The 23,245-nt window shown below is 47.7% G+C and overlaps 1 protein-coding gene across 1 annotated transcript in view; it reads left to right on the top strand.

The window, feature by feature from the left end:
• Positions 1 to 10,054: 10,054 nt before the first annotated feature.
• Positions 10,055 to 23,245, top strand: part of acbd4 (acyl-CoA binding domain containing 4) — a gene marked incomplete at its 3' end in the record, with an annotated part of 34,984 nt that continues 21,793 nt past the window's right edge. Inside the window, exons 1-2 of the mRNA XM_080461583.1 lie at positions 10,055 to 10,106; positions 10,835 to 10,942. Of these exons, the coding sequence (XP_080317709.1) occupies positions 10,076 to 10,106; positions 10,835 to 10,942 (139 nt within the window). The 5' untranslated portion in view covers positions 10,055 to 10,075. The remainder of the gene's footprint in view (positions 10,107 to 10,834; positions 10,943 to 23,245) is intronic.

Below are 23,245 nucleotides of genomic sequence, written 5' to 3' on the forward strand. Positions count from 1 at the left end.
CAGGCCAAAAGTTTAGTTCTCACATACTTGAAACTGTCAGTTTACGTATGCCCCCTTGTGGTGAGGCAGAGTACTGCCTGCCTCACCTGCTGACTTTTCTCTGCTCTTTGCAATCAGCAGGAACGGTTCTCTCACACACACATTAGAACATCAGACTGTAGAGAGTCAGGCTGTATCACAGATGTTCCTGTAAAGTTCCTGTTGGTGATCAGCTGAGGAGAAGGAACATCCAGGGTCATGTGACCCAGCATGTTCCTGTTGGTGATCAGCTGAGGAGCAGGAACAGCCAGCGTCATGTGACCCAGCTTGTTCCTGCTGGTGATCAGCTGAGGAGCAGGAACAGCCAGCGTCATGTGACCCAGCTTGTCTTGGACCAGTCAGATATGAGGCCCGGCTCTCCACTGCCTCACCGGGAGTTCTGCCCCGGATCTGATCATCACTACTTAATAATTTATCAGACACGTAGAGTCAGACTGAAAATGCATCTTTAACACAAATCAGTAGAAAATATTCAGAATTATTTGATGTACTTTTTCTTTTCTTTCCTTTTTCCTGATGTGAGGGGAGGCACTGCCTCTCCTGACCACACGCCACTGGCCAGAGGGATTGTTGACCAACAACCTAAGGACGTCTCAGACCTCTGACCATGGTGCAGTTGTTGAGGAGAAACTACATCTGACTGCTCCGTTCACCACCGCTGGTCTCTGCACTGTCCACTCCAGGATTGCTTCCCACCACAGAACAGTGTGTGGTCACCAGATGGCGCTGTGAGCCCCCCTTTGGCTGCCCGGGACACCAGCCAAGCCTCTCCATCCTCCGCTCCAACTCTGGTTGAACACCCGGTTTGCACCCACTCCTCTATCCTCCATCCTGGTGCCGTGGTCAAGATCCCAGGTGATTTCTCTTTGCTTCACACTCTCCAGCATCTACCAGTGTGTGAGTGCACAACAGTGATAGAAAGACTCTGGACCTGCTCTATGCAGATGTGAAAGACACCTCTCGCCCCATTAGGCAAATCAGACCACAGCCTCGTCCTGCTCACACCATCATATCAGCCTGCTGAGCAGGGTGAGCTGGAGACACGAGTGGGACAAGTGGAGGACATGGGCGTGGAAATGACCGAAGCGCTCACAACAGTTATAAAGCGCCAGAAAACTCTGCAACACAAACGGACAGCTCTGGACTCCAGATCAAGAAGAAACAATATCTGCAGCTTCAGAGTTGGCGAGGGCGAAGAGGAAGGCTCTGTGACGCGCTTCGTATCAGAGCTTCTCAAACGAGAGCTGCCACCACCCAGACACCACCCAGACACCACCCAGACATGGACCTGAAGATAGCTGCGGGAGCTGCAGAGACGGGGCTGCAGGGTGGACGTGCCTGCTGAGACGGACGAGGGGGACTCGGGGTGACCCGGCCGAAAGAGCTGCTGGGCTGGAACCCGGGGACGACACCTACTGCAGCTGAGACAGCGAAGGACAGACTCCGGGAGTTCCAGAGGAGCCCCACAGAGTGACAAGGAGCAGTGATACGATGGACATGGAATTCACTTTCTGGATTAACACCTTTGAGCTGGGAGCGGCTCCGGGGACTGAGACCGTTGGACACGTAGGTTGGTAGTAGTTTAACAGGACTGAGACCGTTGGACACATAGGTTGGTAGTAGTTTAACAGGACTGAGACCGTTGGACACATTGGTTGGGAGGAGTTTAACAGGACTGAGACCGTTGGACACATCGGTTGGGAGGAGTTTAACAGGACTGAGACTGTTGGACACATAGGTTGGTCGTAGTTTACCAGGACTGAGACCGTTGGACACATCGGTTGGTAGTAGTTTACCAGGACTGAGACCGTTGGACACATCGGTTGGTAGTAGTTTAACAGGACTGAGACCGTTGGACACATAGGTTGGTAGTAGTTTAACAGGACTGAGACCGTTGGACACATCGGTTGGGAGGAGTTTAACAGGACTGAGACTGTTGGACACATAGGTTGGTCGTAGTTTACCAGGACTGAGACCGTTGGACACATAGGTTGGTAGTAGTTTCACTACTACGCCCCCTCATAGGGCCTGTCTTTACGAGAGGTTTTGCCCTCCACCCACCAGTGATGGGGGAGAAGAGAAATCTGTTTTCGTTTTGTTCAAGTCAGATGTTCCACTGATACTGTCAGTTTTTTCTTTGCTTACGGGGCGATTGATCTGTTCTTTGTTAAATGAGTGTGACACATAATAGAATGTCTCTAAATGTGAATGGCCTTGGTGTCCCCATAAAGCCAAGTAAAGTTAGAGCAAACCTGAGAAAGACTAAACCGAGTGTCGTCTTCCTGCAAGAAACACATTTATCAACAAAAGAACATGGAAAGTTTCAAAAGCTGGGCTCTGGGACTCTTTTTACAGCTCATGTAAGAAGAGTAGAAACAGAGGTGTAATAACATGTTATTGTAATAACATTCTGTTCATTTTGAATGAATCAAAGAGGGAATGGACAGAGGACAGATGTGTGAGTGTCAAAGGAAGGATAAAGAGTGTTTTAGTCTCTCTAATGAATGTATACGCTGCACCAGAGGGTGACTAAACATTTCTACTATCTGTTTGGATCAACTTCAATCACTGAGTGAGGGAATCCTAATCTGTGCAGGGGACTGGGACATTATTTTAAACTATAATATGGACACAACAAGAATTAGAAGACACACATTAATGAAGGAATCCAGCCTGTTTGATGGGTGGAGGGACCTCCACCCACTACAGAGGGACTTTCCACATTACTCAGTAACTCACAAGGTACAGTCCAGAATACTTTACTTTCTGATGGACATTATGGACAGACACAGGGTTAAAGAATGTACCAGTGGGACTGCAGACATATCGGACCATAATACAATCTATTTAACCATAAACCTGGACAATTTTTTCTGTTTTAGGAATTCTAAACAATATGACGACTTTGGAAGACATAAAGAGAGAAATTAAAGAATGTATTAACATAAATAGAGACAACGAGGTTGAGTCCCTGTCAAAGCAGTAATGAGAGACAGTCTGGTCTCAAGGACATCTTATATAACCAAAATGAAAAGGCTTAAATATGACAAAACTAGAAAAACAACAATAAACAGACCAAAGTGACCAACTGAAAGGACAAATAAAAATAATAAGGAAAGACATGGACAGTATGACATCTGAAGAGATGGAGAAGAAACTATGATTCACAAAACAAATATTCTGTGAATCCAGACCCCAAACCACAGAGACTCTGGCAAAGTACCCCAGAACACAAAACCAGAGAAGGAACCAGCAATGAAATAATCCATGAACCAGACCTTTAGAGATTACTCTACAATACTCTACTCATCTCCTGAGAATAGAAACAAAAAGGAGATTAAGAACGACTTGTTCAAACTGGATGTCCCCTCCAGGGACGAACCAAAACCAGGATCTCACCTCTCCAATAACAAGAGAAGAGCTGGACGAAGACATCAGGAGACTGAAGACTAACCAAGGTCCTGGGAGTGATGGGAACCCAATGAGAGGTATAGGACCTTCAGGCAGGAGGTGTCCTCTTTACTGTCTCAGTCCTTTAACTGGACACTCCAGCATGCTAAGACACCCCCCCCCCCCCCGGAGGGAAGCCTTCATTACAGTGATCCCCAAAGAAGGTAGAAGTAAAGAGTACTGGGAGTCATACTGACCAACCTCTGTCCTGAATGTCCATTACTAATTATTTACTTCAATAATAACCAGAAGACTGTAATATGTACTAGCAGTTAGTAGACTGGGACCAGACAGACCCGAGACAATATTAGAAGGACAATACAGCTGATCCATAGAATCAACAAAGAAAAAACAAGTGCAGCCTGAATGAGCCTCGAGGATGAGAAGACCTTGGACCGAGTCAGCTGGTCCTCTCTTTATAGTCCCTTTAGTAACTCTATCAAACCCTCTAGGAGGAGCCCACTGCCAGGATTCAGATCAGGGGCACCTCAACAGGTAGTCTGACTCTGGCTGGAGGCCCCCGGCAGGGAGGTCGTCTGAGCGCCGCTCTATTTGCTCTCCTCATAGAGCCATTGGTCCAGAGAACGAGACAGAAAGACCAACTTAAAGGACTTACAATAGCACAAGAAGAACCTAGAATAGAACCATTGACCGACGGTGTGATCACAAGCTGAGAGAACCCAGAGGCAACGTTTCCTAAAGATACTTATGGCCTGAAGTCTGGTGACAAACTTAATATAACTAAACACTGGTTCTGTGTGTGAACTCCACACCCAGCAGCTTCTTCACACACAAATATAAATTATTATGGGACTTAGGAAGTATAAAGTATTCATTACACAAGACCTGAGTAAACTCTACGAAACACATTAGAATAGAATGAAGGACAACATACAGAAAGAGCAGACAAAATGCTTCTCATTAACTTTAGATTGTGGCTCAAGAACTCCGGCAATAAAAGTGAAAATACTCTCCAGACTGCAGTACCTATTCCTCTTGACCAGCTCAAATCCCAGACTCCCAATGTAAGACATGGGACAAGCAAATATCAGGACTCATCTGGGGAGGCCAAAGGCCCAGAGTCAAATTCAAAACACTTCAATTAGAGAAGCAAAGGGGAGTGAGAATACTTTTATGCTGCTCAGTTGAAATACTCCAGAATACTATGCCAAATGGAAGAAACTAGAACTCAACCAGAGCAGAACTGTCCCTCAGACCAGGTCCAGGAAACGAGTACTACTGACATCAGGAAGACAACAACTTTACTGTGTGAGACACTGAAAACTTGGACAGATATAGAGAGAAAACATAAGTTAGTAGGTGATTGTAGGATATTGCTTCGGCCTTCGCAGACAAACTGTCTTCATCCAGGACAAACTGACAAGACCTTCACAACATGGACAGACAGAGGGATGACAGCCACATGCACACTGACAGAAGGGACAGTTTGAAGTCTTCTTAAGGGTAAAAAACTCATTTAAACTAGAACATAAGGACTTTAGTTATTTACAACTCAGACACTTTGATTCACAGGTACAACCAGGTACAACCAGGTACAACCAGGTACAACCAGGTACAAACAGGTACGGACAGGTACAACCAGGTACGAACAGGTACAACCAGGTACGAACAGGTACAACCAGGTACAACCAGGTACGAACAGGTACGAACAGGTACAACCAGGTACAAACAGGTACAACCAGGTACAAACAGGTACAACCAGGTACAAACAGGTACGACCAGGTACAAACAGGTACAACCAGGTACAACCAGGTATAACCAGGTACAACCAGGTATAACCAGGTACAACCAGGTACAACCAGGTACCTCATCAGAACGCAGAGCGCTGGTCTCTACACTGGACGCATGTCTACAGAAAGGTCATGGTAACACCTCTTAGTATATCAAATCTAACTGGGAAGACGAACTACAGAAGGAAATCTCAGAGGGTGATCAGTGTTTATTATGTGAGACACAACACGTCTCTACGGGCTCTAGACGCTGGACAGCATACGGCTGGAACAATCTGACTCGCTTCTTTATCACGACACAAATTAAATCAAACAGACTGGAAGACAACTAAAGTGTTGAGACAATGTGGAAACTATAATGCCAATCACAGACATACTGTCTGGTCATGCGCCAAACTACAACCTTTCTGGGAGGACACTGCTGGACTTTTGGAGGACATCTCCAAATATAAGGGTCCCAGGGACCCACTGGTTCTGTCCCTGGGATTGATCCCTGAAGAGTTCTTAAGAAAGAAGACAGGGACGTCTTCACAATAATGACTGTTCCTATCAGAAGGCTGTTACTAGGAACTAGTTAAAAAGTGATGCTCCAAACCAGAGCAGTGGAGGGTCACTATGGAGGAGCTCTACGCAGTGGAGGGTCACTATGGAGGAGCTCTACACAGTGGAGGGTCACTATGGAGGAGCTCTACGCAGTGGAAAAAAGGACTTTTCATCTGAGAATCAAAGCAGGTGACTTTGCACAGAAATGGAGGACATGGTCATTATTCAAAGACAGAGACAATATTTCCTCACCTGACTGAGAATCTGTATGTCCCATCTTGTTTTTCTTTATGTTTCTGTATGTCTTTGTTTTTTTATTTTCTCTGTTCCTGCTGTCTCTATATAAACTAAACTAAATAAAGAGTTGAAAAAAGAAACTAAGCATGAAGGAGAGTGAGGACTCCTGCAGGAGGAAACTGGAGGACAAGCTGAGGAAGAACAAGGCTGGAGACGTGTGGAGTGGCCTGACGGAGGTCACTGGTCTCCAGGACAAGGCTGGAGGTTCTGCAGGGGGGACTGTACCACAAGCAAATTAGTTCTATCAGTTTTCCAACATGACATTTCTGAGATTGGGGCACCGTACGTCTGATCATGTGACCAGCAGCATCGGAGCCCCCAAGGACCTGTTATTGTCCTTCCTCTTCACCACCTACACTGCAGACTTCAGGTAGAGGACCGAGTCCTGCCACCTACACAAGTTCTCTGACGACACGGCCTTACTGGGGTGTGTGGAGGGAAGACAGGAGGACCAGGACCGGGGCCTGGTGGACCAGTAGAGGGAGCTGGTGGACCAGTACAGGAGGTTGGTGGACCAGTACCGGGGGCCTGGTGGACCATTACCGGGGGCTGGTGGACCATTACCGGGGGCTGGTGGAACATTACAGGGGGCTGGTGGACCAGTACAGGGAGCTGGTGGACCAGTACAGGAGGTTGGTGGACCAGTACCGGGGGCCTGGTGGACCAGTACTGGGGGCTGGTGGACCATTACAGGGGGCTGGTGGACCAGTACTGGGGGCTGGTGGACCAGTACTGGGGGCTGGTGGACCATTACAGGGGGCTGGTGGACCAGGACAGGGGCCTGGTGGACCAGTACTGGGGGCTGGTGGACCATTACAGGGGGCTGGTGGACCAGGACAGGGGCCTGGTGGACCAGTACTGGGGGCTGGTGAACCATTACAGGGGCCTGGTGGACCAGTACCGGGGGCTGGTGCATCAGTACAGGAGGTTGGTGGACCAGAAAAGTATGTGGCCAAGATGGATTTCAGCAGGGTGTCTCCTCCGTCCCCAGTCCCGGAGGGGCTGACCTGGAAATGGTGTCATTGTGGAAATATCTGTTCGTCCAGTGAGACAATAAACTGGAGTGGACTCTGCTTCCTGCAGAGACTCTGCTTCCTGCCGAGACTCAGGTCCTTCAATGTCCACAGTCAGATGGTCCAGATCTTCTACCAGGCCGTTGTTGCAGGCACCATCTTCTTGGCTGTGGAGTGTTGTGGTGCAGCCGTCAAGGTGAAGGACGCCAACAGTCTAAACAAAGAAAAAAATGTCTCCCAGTCACTGCATGTAGGACAAGCTGTAGAGCAGCTCCATCCTGCTCCCTCCTGCTCCATCCTGCGCCCTCCTGCGCCCTCCTGCTCCCTCCTGCTCCCTCCTGCGCCCTCCTGCTCCATCTTGCTCCATCCTGCTCCCTCCTGCTCCACACCGGAACATGAAATGATTAATTCGGTACTGCACCCATGTACCCATAAGTTTTTGAACGGTATGGTACGGTACGGTATGGCACAGTATGGTATGATACAGTACGATATGGTACAGTATGGTATGGTACGGTAAAGTACGGTATGGTACAGTATGGTACAGTATGGTACGGTATGGTGAGGTATGGTACGGTAAAGTACAGTATGGTGTGGTACAATACAGTATGGTACGGTACAGTACAGTATGGTGTGCTATGGTACAGTACAGTAAAGCACAGTATGGTGTGGTATGGACAGTATGGTACGGTACAGCACAGTATGGTGTGGTACAGTACAGTACAGTGCGGTACAGTACAGTACAGTATGGTGTGGTACGGTACAGTACAGTATGGTACAGTACAGTACAGTATGGTGTGCTACGGTACAGTACAGTATGGTACAGTACAGTACAGCACAGTATGGTGTGGTACGGTACATTACAGTACAGTATGGTACAGTACAGTACAGTATGGTACAGTACAGTACGGTGTGCTACGGTACAGTACGGTATGGTACAGTACAGTAAAGCACAGTATGGTGTGGTACGGTTCAGTACGGTATGGTAGAGTACAGTATGGTGTGGTACGGTACAGTACGGTACAGTACGGTACAGTACAGTATAGCACAGTATGGTGTGGTACAGTACAGTACGGTATGGTACAGTATGGTACAGTACAGCACAGTATGGTACAGTACAGTACATTACAGTATGGTGTGGTACGGTACGGTACAGTACGGTACAGTACGGTGTGGTATGGTACGTTACAGTACAGTACAGTGCGGTTCGGTACGTCACTCTCACAAGCAGCTTAGCATGGCTGTGACTTTGTCTTGGAAGAAAACTTTTGTCGACAGTGAAAAGTTCCTCCTCAAATCTGAGCAGCAGTGAGACAGTAGTACAGGAAGTGAAGCACAACATGTGAAACGGTATGGTCCGGTACGGTTCGGCTGTTCACTCCAAAGGTTGAAGCTTTTCCATTGCCCTGCCATTGGGGTACCCAGCCCAGATCACCTCCAGAACCCCTCCTCCAATCAACAGGCTGCATGCTCACGCTCCTTGGTTTGTTTACCTGCGTCAGCGCCGGCCGGCGGACTCTGAGCATGCTCACGGCGGCTCGGCGGTAAAGTTACTGGTGAGGCTGGTAATATAATATAAGGACCAGCGAGCCTCACCTGGTCTCTGAAGTGGATCTGAGACTCACACCACCTTGTTGCCTCCAGTGAAGCAGGAGTCAGCCATGATGATCCTCCTCCATCAGTCCTCCACTGCTCCATACATGAAGGTTCTTCTACGTGGTTCTCCTCACAAGATCTCCGTTCAGGAGCAGCTGACCTCCAGAGGAAACCTCCAGGTGATCTACAGCAGTGGGTCCCAACCAGGGCCGGCTTTGGTTCTAAGGTAGGAGTGTCAAACATAAAGCCTGGGGACCAGAACTGGTCCTAAAGAGACTCCGATCATAAAGCCTGGGGACCAGAACTGGTCCTAAAGAGACTCCGATCATAAAGCCTGGGGTCCAGAACTGGTACTAAAGAGACTCCGATCATATAGCCTGGGGTCCAGAACTGGTCCTAAAGAGGCTCCGATCATATAGCCTGGGGACCAGAACTGGTCTTAAAGAGACTCCGATCATATAGCCTGAGGACCAGAACTGGTCTTAAAGAGACTCCGATCATAAAGCATGGGGACCAGAACTGGTCTTAAAGAGACTCCGATCATAAAGCATGGGGACCAGAACTGGTCTTAAAGAGACTCCGATCATATAGCCTGGGGACCAGAACTGGTCTTAAAGAGACTCCGATCATAAAGCATGGGGACCAGAACTGGTCTTAAAGAGACTCCGATTCGGCCAAACCACTGAGGAAACAGTCAAAACAAGAAAACTCTTAGTTTTAGTTTAACACATATAAATAGAAGCAATAAACAGAATTAGAGCTCAATTCATCAAAACACTGAGACGGAGTGTAAACCAGTTTATCCTCTGAAACACTGAGACAGTGTAAACCAGTTTCCCCTCTAAAACACTGAGAGGGAGTGTAAACCAGTTTCTCCTCTGAAAAACAGAGAGGGAGGGTAAACCATTTTATCCTCTGAAACACTGAGACACAGTGTAAACCAGTTTATCCTCTGAAACACTGAGACGGAGTGTAAACCAGTTTCTCCTCTGAAACACTGAGACAGAGTGTAAACCAGTTTATTCTCTGAAACACTGAGAGGGAGTGTAAACCAGTTTATCCTCTGAAACACTGAGACAGTGAGCAGCTCTGTTGTTCTGCTTTATTATGATCCAGATGTTTGCTGCTGCTGCTTCTCTCTTACTCTTTATTGCTCAATTTGTTCTGTGTGTGTGTCTGTGTTTCTACTGTTGTATATCTATGTGTCACGTGACGTGACATGTGGTCAGGCAGGTCCGTGTCAGTGAGCAGATATTTGCTGATACTTGTCTGCTGACAGAAAGTCCTGTCCTCAAACATCCGTCTGGGTTTTTATCTCTGCCTGCGAAGCGTCTGGGAAGGGGCGTGGCTAACCAACGTCACGTAACGGGACCCGGAAGTAAAGTAATGCGGTCTGTGTGTCGGAGACCCTGGACAGGTCAGTCCGAGTCGATGGGTATGTCCAAAAAGTCTATCGACTTTACTTTAACCCCGTGGATGAAGTCACGGGGTCAAAGAAAGGTGTTGCGAGGCTTCCTAAAGGAGTTAGTGAAAGGTGATCACGGTGGCGTTGCAGTCGGACAGCGCTTTCACTGAGTGACGTCATAACGATTCGACGGCGCCTTTTTCAGTCATCCTGAGTTTCCCTGAACGCTCCGATGAGCGGGTTCCTTTAAATGTGGTCGCCGCAAGGAATTGTGGGGGAACATGAGCTGGTCTCCTTTGGTAAAGGAAGCATCAGTGGTTCCTAGGCTAAAGGAGGTTCTAAAGGAAGCATCAGTGGTTCCTAGGCTAAAGGAGGTTCTAAAGGAAGCATCAGTGTTTCCTAAGCTAAAAGAGGTTCTAAAGGAAGCACCCCCCCCCCCCCCCCCCACATAACTCCTCACCATGTTTCCTCACTGTCTCCTCACCGTGTCTCCTCAGTGTGTGTCCTCACTTTGTCTCCTCACCGTGTCTCCTCAGTGTGTCTTCTCACTGTTTCTCCTCACTTTGTCTCCTCACGGTGTCTCCTCACTGTTTCCTCATCTTCTCTCCTCGCTGTCTCCTCACCACGTCTCCTCACCACGTCTCCTCATTGTGTCCAGGACCCATACTGACCCTGTCCTGGTCCTGGTTTTTGCAGTGTTGTCTAGTTCAGTTCTCCAGGTGACGTGCCCCTCCCCCCAGGTGAGACTGAACCAGGTATGCCGGTTCTGGCCATGGCCGAGTCGGAGCTCGATCATCGGAGACGCTTTCAGGCCGCCGTGGACGTGATCAGCAACCTGCCTCGAACAGGTGGGTTCTGCAGGTCCAGTAGGGGGTGTGGTCTCTGGTGTCTAGTCAATCTCTCTCTTGCTCTCTGTGTCTCTCGCTCTCTCGTTCTGTCTCTCTCTGTCTCTCGTTCTCTCTCTCTCTCTCTCTCTCTCTCTCTGTCTCATTGCATGCTGGATGTGTGTGAGTGTGTGGAGCGTGTGTAGAAGTTTGAGTGTGTTGTTCCTCCACTTTAATCTTTGATTTGATGTGGAACCGCCTCTGCTTGTTGACCAAGAAGTTCATTGAGCATCTGAAATTTATTAACATTAAAATTCTTCACTAGCAAGATCAAAATCTAAAGAAACAGTTGAGTCTGACAAATACATGAACTAATACTAGAATTATCCTGATTATGAATATGAGGAGCAGGAACCACTAGTATGTTATTGTAAAGTACCATTGAAGATGCCAAACATTAATAATCACAAAAAATGCACACACGTTTAGTACATTATAGCATAAAAAACATTGTATTACTCTAGAAATAGTAGACAACGTTTGGATTTACTTACTTCAACCTTGGCACGTTTTTCCACGGCCGAACTTCTTGTGGGTTTTGTTTGTGTGTCGCCATCTGCGCCGGTGCTTGTGGTTTCACACTCAGATCCAGGTGCTTGTTGTTTCACACTCAGATCCAGGTGCTTGTTGTTTCACGCTCAGATCCAGGTGCTTGTGGTTTCACGCTCAGATCCAGGTGCTTGTTGTTTCACGCTCAGATCCAGGTGCTTGTGGTCTCACGCTCAGATCCTGGTGCTTGTGGTCTCACGCTCAGATCCTGGTGCTTGTGGTCTCACGCTCAGATCCAGGTGCTTGTTGTTTCACGCTCAGATCCAGGTGCTTGTTGTTTCACGCTCAGATCCAGGTGCTTGTTGTTTCACGCTCAGATCCAGGTGCTTGTGGTCTCACGCTCAGATCCAGGTGCTTGTGGTCTCACGCTCAGATCCTGGTGCTTGTGGTCTCACGCTCAGATCCAGGTGCTTGTTGTTTCACGCTCAGATCCTGGTGCTTGTGGTCTCACGCTCAGATCCTGGTGCTTGTGGTCTCACGCTCAGATCCAGGTGCTTGTTGTTTCACGCTCAGATCCAGGTGCTTGTGGTCTCACGCTCAGATCCAGGTGCTTGTGGTCTCACGCTCAGATCCAGGTGCTTGTGGTCTCACGCTCAGATCCAGGTGCTTGTGGTCTCACGCTCAGATCCAGGTGCTTGTTGTTTCACACTCAGATCCAGGTGCTTGTTGTTTCACACTCAGATCCAGGTGCTTGTTGTTTCACGCTCAGATCCAAGTGCTTGTTGTTTCACGCTCAGATCCAGGTGCTTGTGGTCTCACGCTCAGATCCTGGTGCTTGTGGTCTCACACTCAGATCCAGGTGCTTGTTGTTTCACACTCAGATCCAGGTGCTTGTTGTTTCACGCTCAGATCCAGGTGCTTGTGGTCTCACGCTCAGATCCAGGTGCTTGTGGTCTCACGCTCAGATCCAGGTGCTTGTGGTCTCACACTCAGATCCAGGTGCTTGTGGTCTCACGCTCAGATCCAGGTGCTTGTTGTCTCACACTCAGATCCAGGTGCTTGTTGTTTCACACTCAGATCCAAGTGCTTGTTGTTTCACACTCAGATCCAGGTGCTTGTTGTTTCACACTCAGATCCAGGTGCTTGTGGTCTCATGCTCAGATCCTGGTCTGGGTCGAGGAAAAATAGTCTGGACAGCTGATGGTCGGACCACCTTCAGTCCCAAACTCTCCTTTAACGGAGACACGCTGTCGAAGCAACTGTCCCTACTCAACAGCGAAAAGTCCTTTGGCGTCCATTTTTGTCTTGACTGTTGAACTTGCCTCGTCCATTGATCGTGGCGGACAGCGTCTTTCGAGCATTTGAAAAGGCTTACTGCGTCTGCTCGAGTGTTGGAGGAAAAGCCTGCCACACAGCGCCCCAGCATGCTCGTATAAAGCTAGTAACAGCAACGCCAATTAAACTGAAAAAATCCACCACAACGATAATAACAACACCAGAGTCCAGAGTCAAGTCCTCGTCCTCCTCCTGGGACGTCACTTCTGCTTTCTTGTCCAACTGCCAACATCCATGAGGAAAAAGTTTTTCAACAGCCCAAAAATCAATACAAATCAAAATGTTGATATTCAAGCGTGCGTCTAGCGAAGGTAAACAAACCTTTGACTGTTATTTTTTACGGGGAAAATTAATAAATTAACATCAGAGGCACTTTAAACTTCCTAATGGCTCCACAACAACCAGCCCATCAGAAATAAACTCACTAGCAGTAGACCTCTACACTTCCTGGACTCCACCATCTCCCTGGAGGAGATGACTGCAGCCAGGGGTCCTGGAGGAGGTGACTGCAGCCAGAGGTCCTGGAGGAGATGACTGCAGCCAGAGGTCCTGGAGGAGGTGACTGCAGCCAGAGGTCCTGGAGGAGGTGACTGTAGCCAGAGGTCCTGGAGGAGATGACTGCAGCCAGAGGTCCTGGAGGAGGTGACTGGAGCCAGAGGTCCTGGAGGAGGTGACTGCAGCCAGAGGTCCTGGAGGAGGTGACTGCAGCCAGAGGTCCTGGAGGAGGTGACTGTAGCCAGAGGTCCTGGAGGAGATGACTGCAGTCAGAGGTCCTGGAGGAGATGACTGCAGCCAGAGGTCCTGGAGGAGATGACTGCAGCCTTCCAGCAGCTGAGTTCGAGTTGTTCTCCGGGAATCGAGGGACTCCTCTCTGAGTTCTACAAGCAGTTCTGGGTTCTACTTGGACAAGACCTGCTCAACGTGTTCCCCTGCTGTCTGGACTCCGGGAATCTACCGCTGAGCTGCACACAGGCAGTCCTGACTCTGCTCCCCAAAAAAGGAGACCTGGGCTTATTAAAGAACTGGAGGCCCACCTCACTCCTCCGTACGGACCACAAAATTCTGTCCAAATGCTTCGCCAACAGACCCAAGGACTGCATGGACACAATGATTGAAGAAGGACAAACATACTGTATCCCGGACCGGACAATTATGGACAACCTGTTCTTAATCAGAGACATTATTGACATTTCCAAAACACAAGAACTGAATATTGGACTGTTTACTGTGACCAAGAAAAGGCTTTTGATAGAGTCGGCTGTCCCTCCCTTTTCAAAATGTTGCATGCTTTTACTTTCAGTGAAATATTTACTTTATGGATCCACCTGTGATACTCTAATGCAGTCATTCTCAAAGTGTGGTACGTGTACCACTAGTGGTACTCGGGCTCCCTCTAGTGGTACGCCAAAGGATCACTGAAATAAATATAAATGCGCTGACATCAACAGTTCTTCACGGTAGCAGGCAGGAATTGATGGCAAGAGGTGGAGGTTTTTAACCCTTTGGGCCCTAAAGCTCATTTTGACTGTTTTCCCTGCTGTTGCTTTTACCTTCATATTTCACTATATAAAGGGTTTTTCTTGAAAATGTGGTACCGGCGTGTGAACTAATCGGTTGCGGGGTCCCAGGCTGTGCCAGTCGGCTGATGGTGGGCACAGGTGGGCATCTCCGCCTATACAGCTCCGGACAACGTTTCTGAACATGAATTTCCAAGAGTTCCTCCCCTGTACTATGAATAACGACATATACAATCGAGTTCGTATAAAAAATAAAGTTTTGATGTGAAAACGGTAATTCAGCGGTGCTTTCTGTGGACTGACCCCGACAAAGGGACCTCATTCTGGGTTCGCGTAACGACAACTCACGGTAGAGCGTTTATACCCATAACTTAGTCTCTACTGCACCTGAGAACACAGGATTTAGCAGCTCTGTGAGAAAAGGCCTATCTAAGCTGATTCTGGTGAAAAAAGGGAAGTATTTTGTCTGTAAAATGACTATTCACGTCGAGTCCTGGAGGTTAGCGGGTCGCTAAGCGTGGCATTACGGGCGATCATGATTGAAGTGCCGCCACTGCCGTAACGCTGCCGTAACAACGCTGCCGTAACAACGCTGCCGTAACAACGCTGCCGTAACAACGCTGCCTGCTGATTACTAATATGGATGAACTGGACGCTTCTAAAGCCGTTATCTACTTCATAATATTTATCATCTGAAATACTCAGTCCGTGAATAAAACATAATTTCCTGAAATGCCAGCCATGTTTTATTCTCGATTGGCTCGAAGCGGGGCCCATGTGACACGAGAAGGGAGGGGGGGGGATCCCAGATCTATAGTAGAATGATAGAGAGACATTCGCTAGAATCCATTGACATCTTTTTTATCATAGTTTTATTCTTAATCTTATTGTTCTCCCTGTGTGTGTGTGTGTGTGTGTGTGTGTGTGTGTGTGTGTGTGTGTGTGTGTGTGTGTGTGTGTGTGTGTGTGTGTGTGTGTGTGTGTGTGTGTGTGTGTGTTTCTGTTTCAGAAAGCAGCCATACAGCAGTGTGTGAAGTTCAGGCAGCCTGTTTGGATTTTCTTTTAATCAAGTACTTTACATTCTTTACTTAACATTTAAGTACAGTACAGTTTTATTTAATCTTTAAGAACAGTTTTTTGTTCATTTGTTTTTCATTTATTTAAGTACAATGTTTATTTAACTTTTCTGTGCAATATATTTTAATTGAATCAATATTTAAGTACAGTCTTTTATTTTCCTATATTTAAGTGTAGTGTTACTAATCTAACTGTACAATGTTACAATGGCTGACAATATTAAATATACTTCTTTAGGAGTAAAACCTCTGCCTTGTTTTTAATGAATGCTCAGGCTTACTAGGCTACTGTATAGTGTTGGTCAGTATGGTGGTACTTGGAGAGCCGAGTATTTTTTGGGTTGGTACTTGGTGTCAAAAGTTTCAGAACCACTGCTCTAAGGCGACCTCTTGTTAAAAGTTGGGGGACGACTGAGCCGGCCAGTTCCCATTCAGAGGGGAATCAGACAGGCATGTCCTTTATCTGGGACGCTCTATGCTCTCACCATAGAACCTCTCCTCAAACTGCTCAGGAACCGTCTGGTTCCTGTCAACTTATGCTGACAGAGTGACAATATTCATAAGAGGTTCTAATGACGTCCAGGTCCTGCAGTGCACTGACCGACCACAGCCGGTTCTACCTGCTGGGCTGCAGTGGAGCAGAGAGGGGATGGAGTCTCTGGGGGTTTTCTTAGGCAGTGATGTCTTCCAGAAGAAGAACTGGGAGGGCCTAGCTGAACGAGTTAGTGCCCGTGGGTCTACAGCAGGGGTGTCCAACTTCGGTCCTGGAGGACCCCTGTCCTGCATGTCTAGTTCGTCCTGCTACAGCATCCCTGAATCTAATGATGATGTCATTACCAAGGTTGTGAAAAACCCAATAACAAGCCCCTCTGTACGGTAAACCACAAGTCTGGACTGAAACAGCATCACTGCTGCTCCGTCAGGTCAAAGATCTGGACTATGACAAGCACCTTTTCCTGATCAACCAGACACACATAGACTCTTCACAAACGTCCATCTTCTACAGGCCAGTCCTTAATGCTTGGAGAACTGTTCTGTCTGCCCAGAGAGACTGCTCACAGATGTATGGCAACGCTGGACAAGAACCCCTGTTCTAGAACCCACTCATCCAGACCTGGCTACTCGGCTCCCTGATAACGAGTCCTGTCGTCATCCCGTCTCGCCAAGAGTCCCGTCGTCATCCCGCCTCACCACTAGTCCCGTCGTCATCCCGTCTCACCAAGAGTCCCGTCGTCATCCCGTCTCACCAAGAGTCAAGTAGTCATCCCGTCTCACCAAGAGTCCCGTAGTCATCCCGCCTCACCACGGGTCCCGTAGTCATCCCGCCTCACCACGGGTCCCGTCGTCATCCCGCCTCACCAAGAGTCCCGTCGTCATCCCGCCTCACCAAGAGTCCCGTCGTCATCCCGCCTCACCAAGAGTCCCGTCGTCATCCCGCCTCACCAAGAGTCCCGTCGTCATCCCGTCTCACGACGACTCCTGTCATCACCCCGCCTCACCAAGCTGGTAGACTTGAGATCAGCAAGGAGGCAGAAACCAGTAACCAGACTGAGCCAGGATATAGTCCTAAAGTCCCATCGTCTCCTGCAGAAGCTGCTGGATGAGGTGATGGTAGCACTTAGGGAGGGAATCTCAATCACACCAAGAAGCCACATGTCCCAACTTTACACAGCTGTCCATCAGTGCTGCAGTGGAGGAACAAGCGGTGGAGAACGGTGGTCTTCTTTCCTTCAAAACTCCACAACTGTCCAAGTTCTCCACAGCAAAACACAAGAGCCTGTACATCACAGCAGTGAAAGTCCTGAACAGATTTCTACTGATCGGTGTCCAGGAGTCCAGGTGGTCTGGGGCGTTGGCACCTGGTTCCTCCACCAGAGGGAGCTGGAGGTCCCTGTAGAAGCCTCCTATAGAGAAACGCACTGCAGATCTCCAGTGGAGGACAGTGTATGGGGCTGTGGCAATGAGCAAACATGTGGCACGACTCAACCCCAAACAGGAAGTGACTGCCTCTTCTGTCACGCTGAGGATACACCCCAGCACCTTTGACTCCACTGTCCCAGACTGACTCCCCTCTACTGTCCCTCTCTACTGTCCCAGACTGACTCTCCTCTACTGTCCCAGACTGACTCTCCCCTTTACTGCAGCAGTGGCTGGCTGGTCAAGGGTTCTCATGAGCACATCTTCTTCTTCTTTGGTCCCAGGTACACCAGCACAGCACACAAACATCTGTTTCGCCAACTTCCTGTTAGGACCTGAGTATCTGGCTGACAAGGAGAAACAGAAGAAAAGCTTCAGAGTCAGACAACGTAGAGCTGATGTTCAGAGGTCTGGTGGCGGCTCGTCTCAGGTGGAGTTCACCTGTTACAAGATGGTGTCCAACCTCCATGAATTGGTTTCAGTTTGGGGGTTAAAGAGGAACAGGAACTGTTTGTGTCTTGGGCTATCTTTCCAAGCAGCTAAACATTTTCCCCAACAAACTCCATGACTCAGGATCCTCAGGTGCATGGAATTTATTTTAAGTATTTAAAATGTTGTGAATCTAGAAAACAATACAAAACAAACAGTTTCAATGTCTGAAAACAAACAAACAAACCGATTCTAGAAGTAGTAGTAAAGAAATCCATTGTACTTACAGAAACTGCCTTTGCAACGCCTGCAGGTGGACGCAGGCGTTGGCGGGTCAGTGTGGTGACCGTGACGACCGCTAGGGGCGTACGGCAGGGCGCAGAGGGAGGGCGCAATGACTTGATGCGTCCACCAGGTGGACGTCAAGAGGGATTGCGATGACCCACGCGACCATTAGGGGCGTTTGACTCGCTCTTTCTGGGGGACGCTGCGGTTGCTTCGCGACCAGATAAACAAGACGTCCATCGCGCGCGCATGCACGAGGGCGGTCTCAGAGGGAGGCGGTCTAGCGACTGTAAAACGAATGGGCGGTTCCGTTGGCCCAGTTCTGAGTGCCGGAGTTCTAAGTGGATGTCGGGACATGCAGTTAGAACTCTGGTGATCGAGGCAGAGGTGGTGTAGCAGCACCAGGTAGCAGTTGGTTGTTACATGTAGCTATGTGTGTGTGTGAGCTTATCTGATCAGATAACAGGAGCGCAGGGGAAGAGCAGACCCGGGTTAGTGAAAGAGGGGGAGAGAGAGAGGGGGGGGTGGGTGGGAGACAGACAGAGAATTCTGGCGACGCTCGGTTCCAGTGGGCCTGGAGCTCACTTGGACCTCTGGTTCTGAGGTGGAAAACCCGAGTCCCGGACTTGGTTGGTGTGCGTGAACGTGAGTACACAAATATCTGGGCTGTGACGGCTTCATCAGCGGCACATTGAAACACATTGCATGTTAGCTTCACGCTGATCTAACAATATCTCTGCCCAGACAAAGCTCTCACCCTCCGTGGTGCTGTGTTGGACAGCACCCTCCGTGGTGCTGTGTTGGACAGAACCCTCCGTGGTGCTGTGTTGGACAGCACCGTCCGTGGGGCTGTGCGGTTCTGTGAGGCTGTGGTAACTGGTTGTTACCGGGTCTGAATTCAGCGTCCTAAATTCAGAGGCCTGGAAAGGGGGAGAAGAGACACTGGCTCGAGTCTCCAGAATCCCCCCAAAAAAGGGAAAAGGAAACAGAAGAAGTAGTCCAAACTGTGTCCTGCTCGTTCAGCGGGCTGCCGTTGGTTCTGTCCCTTGGACCTACTTGGTGCTCTCTTTACCGTCCCGAGGCAGCATGTGTGTCCCTCTTGTTGGTCGGATTGAGAAGCAGAGGACAGTTGGTAGGAAGTGAGTCTCACCAAGTTGACTTTTGGACCCCTGTGGTGTCCGGGTCGGGTTCGACCATTATCAATGGTTGCCAACCTGGGGGGTTGGCGACTTCCTGGGGTCTTTGGCCTCTTCCCTGCTGTTTTATGACCTGTTCATGGTCCCTGGTGTTTCTCCTCGGTCACAGAAACGTCTGGAGGAGTTCAATGAAATCTTCAGCCCAACATGTGCGTTGGAGGGAAACAAGACGGTTGTGCTCTTGCTTCCTGTTGTTTGGCAGCCGTTGTCTTGGTACTCGAAAAGGTAAAAGTGCTACCCAGCTTTTGGAGCTGTTCTGGTGGCATTCGACCTCCATTATGCGAAGAAACTCCATATCTTCAATGGATGGTGCAGGTTTGTGGTCATGGGGAGTTTGAGCAAAGACACTTTCACACAGGCTGTCTGGAGTGAGTGCTGCTAAGTTGGATGAGGAGGTCAGATTTAGATGTTGATGCTTAGGGCCCTGATTGAACACTTCTGTGACATGGATCTGGTTGTTGCATGGTTGGAGAAGACTTGTACGACCACTTTCCAGAATGGATGTTTTGTAGGCGTTCACCTGCAGCAGTCTGTGAGCCCCTCCAAGGCATACATCTCCGATGATGACCCATCCTAAATGGAGTCTCTGGGCAAACGGTGCATTTCCTGGGCCACTAATCTGTTCTCTGACTTTGGCCGTTTTCCAATACCCATACTTGTCTATACTTGTGCTCTCGTGCACTCGTGAAACGTCATCAGTGGGAGACCAAGTACTGTTCCAATTCTTAGGCCGTTTCTCACCGAGTACACATGGAATACCCGGATGTATCCTCGCTCCGCCCACTTTTTCGAGGATGCATCGACACAGACCTGTGCAGACTTCGGAAGCTAATTTACCCATAATGCATTTGGCAGGAGAAGCCGGAGGAGATCGAGGAGGAGGAAACACACAACGGTGCGTAAAAATCTGAAATATTAGCGTCATTGTTCAACAGAGTGCAGTTTTAAGAGTATTTTAGGCCAGAATATAGTTGTTTAAAATGTTGTTATGAGGTTGATATTTCAAGATCACGTTTATTTACACATTTGTTCTGAGGTTTTCATGAGATCTAAATGTTTTAGTGTAAATCTAACAGTGTTCATGTACATTTATATTTGCTGCTGAGGGGAAAGATCCTGTTTAAAACTATTTAACTTGACTGAGAGGTGAAGGTACTACTGGCCATAGTGTTTTGTCTCAATTGCACTGAAGTGTTCTACCCATTATACTGGAGGTTCTACCGGAGGTTCTATCGGAGGTTCTACTGGTTCTACTGGAGAATGCTGTGGATTCAAACTAACACCATGCACTATTGTAATCCAGGACTACTGAGGAACCTGAAGCCTGATCCAGTGGAGAAGAGGAACACTTCCAGATGAGGAGTGAGAATTGTTTTTGATGCTTGAATTATTACATGTATATATTTTATTCATACATGAGTTAATAACTTACTGAACTGGTAGTGTGTCATTCTTTTTGTTTTATGTCCTCCTCATAGACCTCATAATTGTTGAAATTCACCCGAGACAATTTCTTCTTTAAAGCAACATTACGTTGTTTATCAAATAACACAGAGAAATGTTAAGTTCTATATTTTACAGTCATATACAATCATTTACAGTCTGTTGATCTCTCTGTCTTTATCCATCTATCTCCATATATTTACACGAGTAGAGAACATGACCACAGGAGGAGAGCTTCCTGTCTAGATGTAGTTCTCCTCTCTGAGGCCTGGAGGTCGTTCTTCAGGAGCAGGTAGCTGGACAGTGAGTGTCGCTCGCACATCACTTCCTGCCAGGTCCCTCTGGACGCCCTCAGTGTCACCTGGTCATCTCCATCATCATCCCTGGACCTTCCTCCTCCTCCTCCCTGGACCTCCCTCTTCACCTCCATGATGTCACCCGATGCCACACAGACAACACTCAGACAGCAAGGACGTCTCTCCAGGCTCTCAGAAAGACGGAGCACCAGCAGGTTTGACCTGGAGTCTGTTGGGTTTCAACCTGCCTGTCAGTTAAAATTCACATGAAAACATTTGATATATTTTGATGTAATCATGAATCAGAATTCATTGTGTACCTTCGTGTTCATGATTTTGATTATTGAAATAAAGCAGGTTGCCATTACAGTGATATAATAACAACTGTGCACTGCAGGTATGGATACAGTACTTCCTCTGTCTCCCATCAGAAAGTACCCAGCTGGGACCAGTACTTGCTGGTACATGGAGGATCTGTGCGGGACAAGAGCATCCTGCACAGATCCCCAGTTGCCAATGTACACATCAATAAGCCTCATATATTATAGAGTATTTTTTAACGACAGGTAGATGCAGGAAAGATTCTACCTTGCTGACATGTTTCAGCTTCATCTGTAGTCTTCCTCAGAGCTTCCACTGGTTGTGATGACATGTCGGTCTTCATCAGGTGACGGGCCAGATGAGGCTCTGAGGAAGACTACAGATGCAGCTGAAACATGTCAGCAAGGTAGAATCTTCCCTGCATCTACCTGTCATTAAAAAATACTGTATAATATATGGGGTTAGAAAGAACTTTAGAATTTTACAAAACAATGTCATTATTCTATGTACAAAATGTTTCTAACTTGTGTTATTACTGTTGTAGGTTCTGCTGAAGTTTATTAAATAAAGTTTCCTTTATCTTCTGCTTGATATCTTTCTTTACTCGACAGTATAAGCCATGTGTGTATTTATGTATTTACTCTCACACAGTATAAGCTATGTGTGTATTTATGTATTTACTCTCACAGAGTATAAGCTATGTGTGTATTTATGTATTTACTCTCACACAGTATAAGCCATTTATGCATTTATTCTAAAGAGAAATTACAGCTAATGATTGGAGTACTTAACTGTAGGATGTATATTAGACAAATGTAATAGAGTACATATTAATGACATGAGCAGAAGGATGACAACAAGCAGCAGGTATGTGAAAAGCTGGTTACTTCATTTAATAAACATCAGGGATCTTCAGTAAAACAGTAAAATACTAGTTTGTATTAGTAGGACGTTTCTGATCAGCTGCTTTCATTGTTCAAGGAGATGAAGAGTAAAATAAAGGCTGTATAGGAGGTAGAAGTAATAGTAACACTGTCCTATACACAGAACTATACACTGTACTTTATACAGTACTGTACATGGTACTAAACACAGTACTGTACATTGTACTATACACGGTACAATACACTGTAATATACACAGCATGTATGCAACAGAAAATGTAATATTTTACAATAATGTTCTAAAATTTAGATCATCATATAAAATATCAAGTACAAATCATCTTCCTGCTGAACCTGAGAGACAACAGGTTCCTCCTCCTCCTCCTCCTCCTTCTCCTCCTCCTCCTCCACAGCTTCAGGGTCCATCATCCAGCCATGACAGCCACCATGTCATCAAGTACTCGTGTTCCAATTCTCCTTTAACGCCGATGCGTCCTTGTAAATTTGCATTTCCGCACTTCCGAGGATACCTTGCAAGTAGTTACTCGTGACGTAGGCGAGTGCACACTGGCGCTCTAAGAATTGGAAAACGGCCTTTGTGTATCTGCAAGATGTGTCTTCCTAGGAGGAGGAGTATGTTGACCTTTGGATCGAGGGGTGGTATTTCACTCTCCATGTGTTTCAGGTGTGGATGATAACGAGCTGCATCTGGTGTTGGAATCTCACTGCGGTTGTCAGGGATTTGATTACACTCAATGAGTGTGGGTAGTTGAATGCTGGTTTTCTTGTCCAATGATTGAATTATGTAACTCATGACTCTCCTTCCCGCTGTCTCTGTAGATCCTGCACATGTTTTAAGTGTGTATGGATAAGAGCACCCGGAGATCTTGAAGAGTTCAACGAGTTCAGACCGTGCAAGGCAGTGATTACTCAGTTCATCCAGTATCGCATAGATTCTTTTGAATTCATCTCTGCGTCCAGTGGGGAATACACTGACAAGATCAATCTTGGTGCATGCCTTCGCATTCAAACCTTCACCGCACACCTGTGTGCAGCTTGACGAGACCACATTGGTATCT

This window comes from Lipophrys pholis (assembly GCF_963383615.2).
Source record: "Lipophrys pholis genome assembly, chromosome: 1".
Classification (NCBI taxonomy): domain Eukaryota; kingdom Metazoa; phylum Chordata; class Actinopteri; order Blenniiformes; family Blenniidae; genus Lipophrys; species Lipophrys pholis.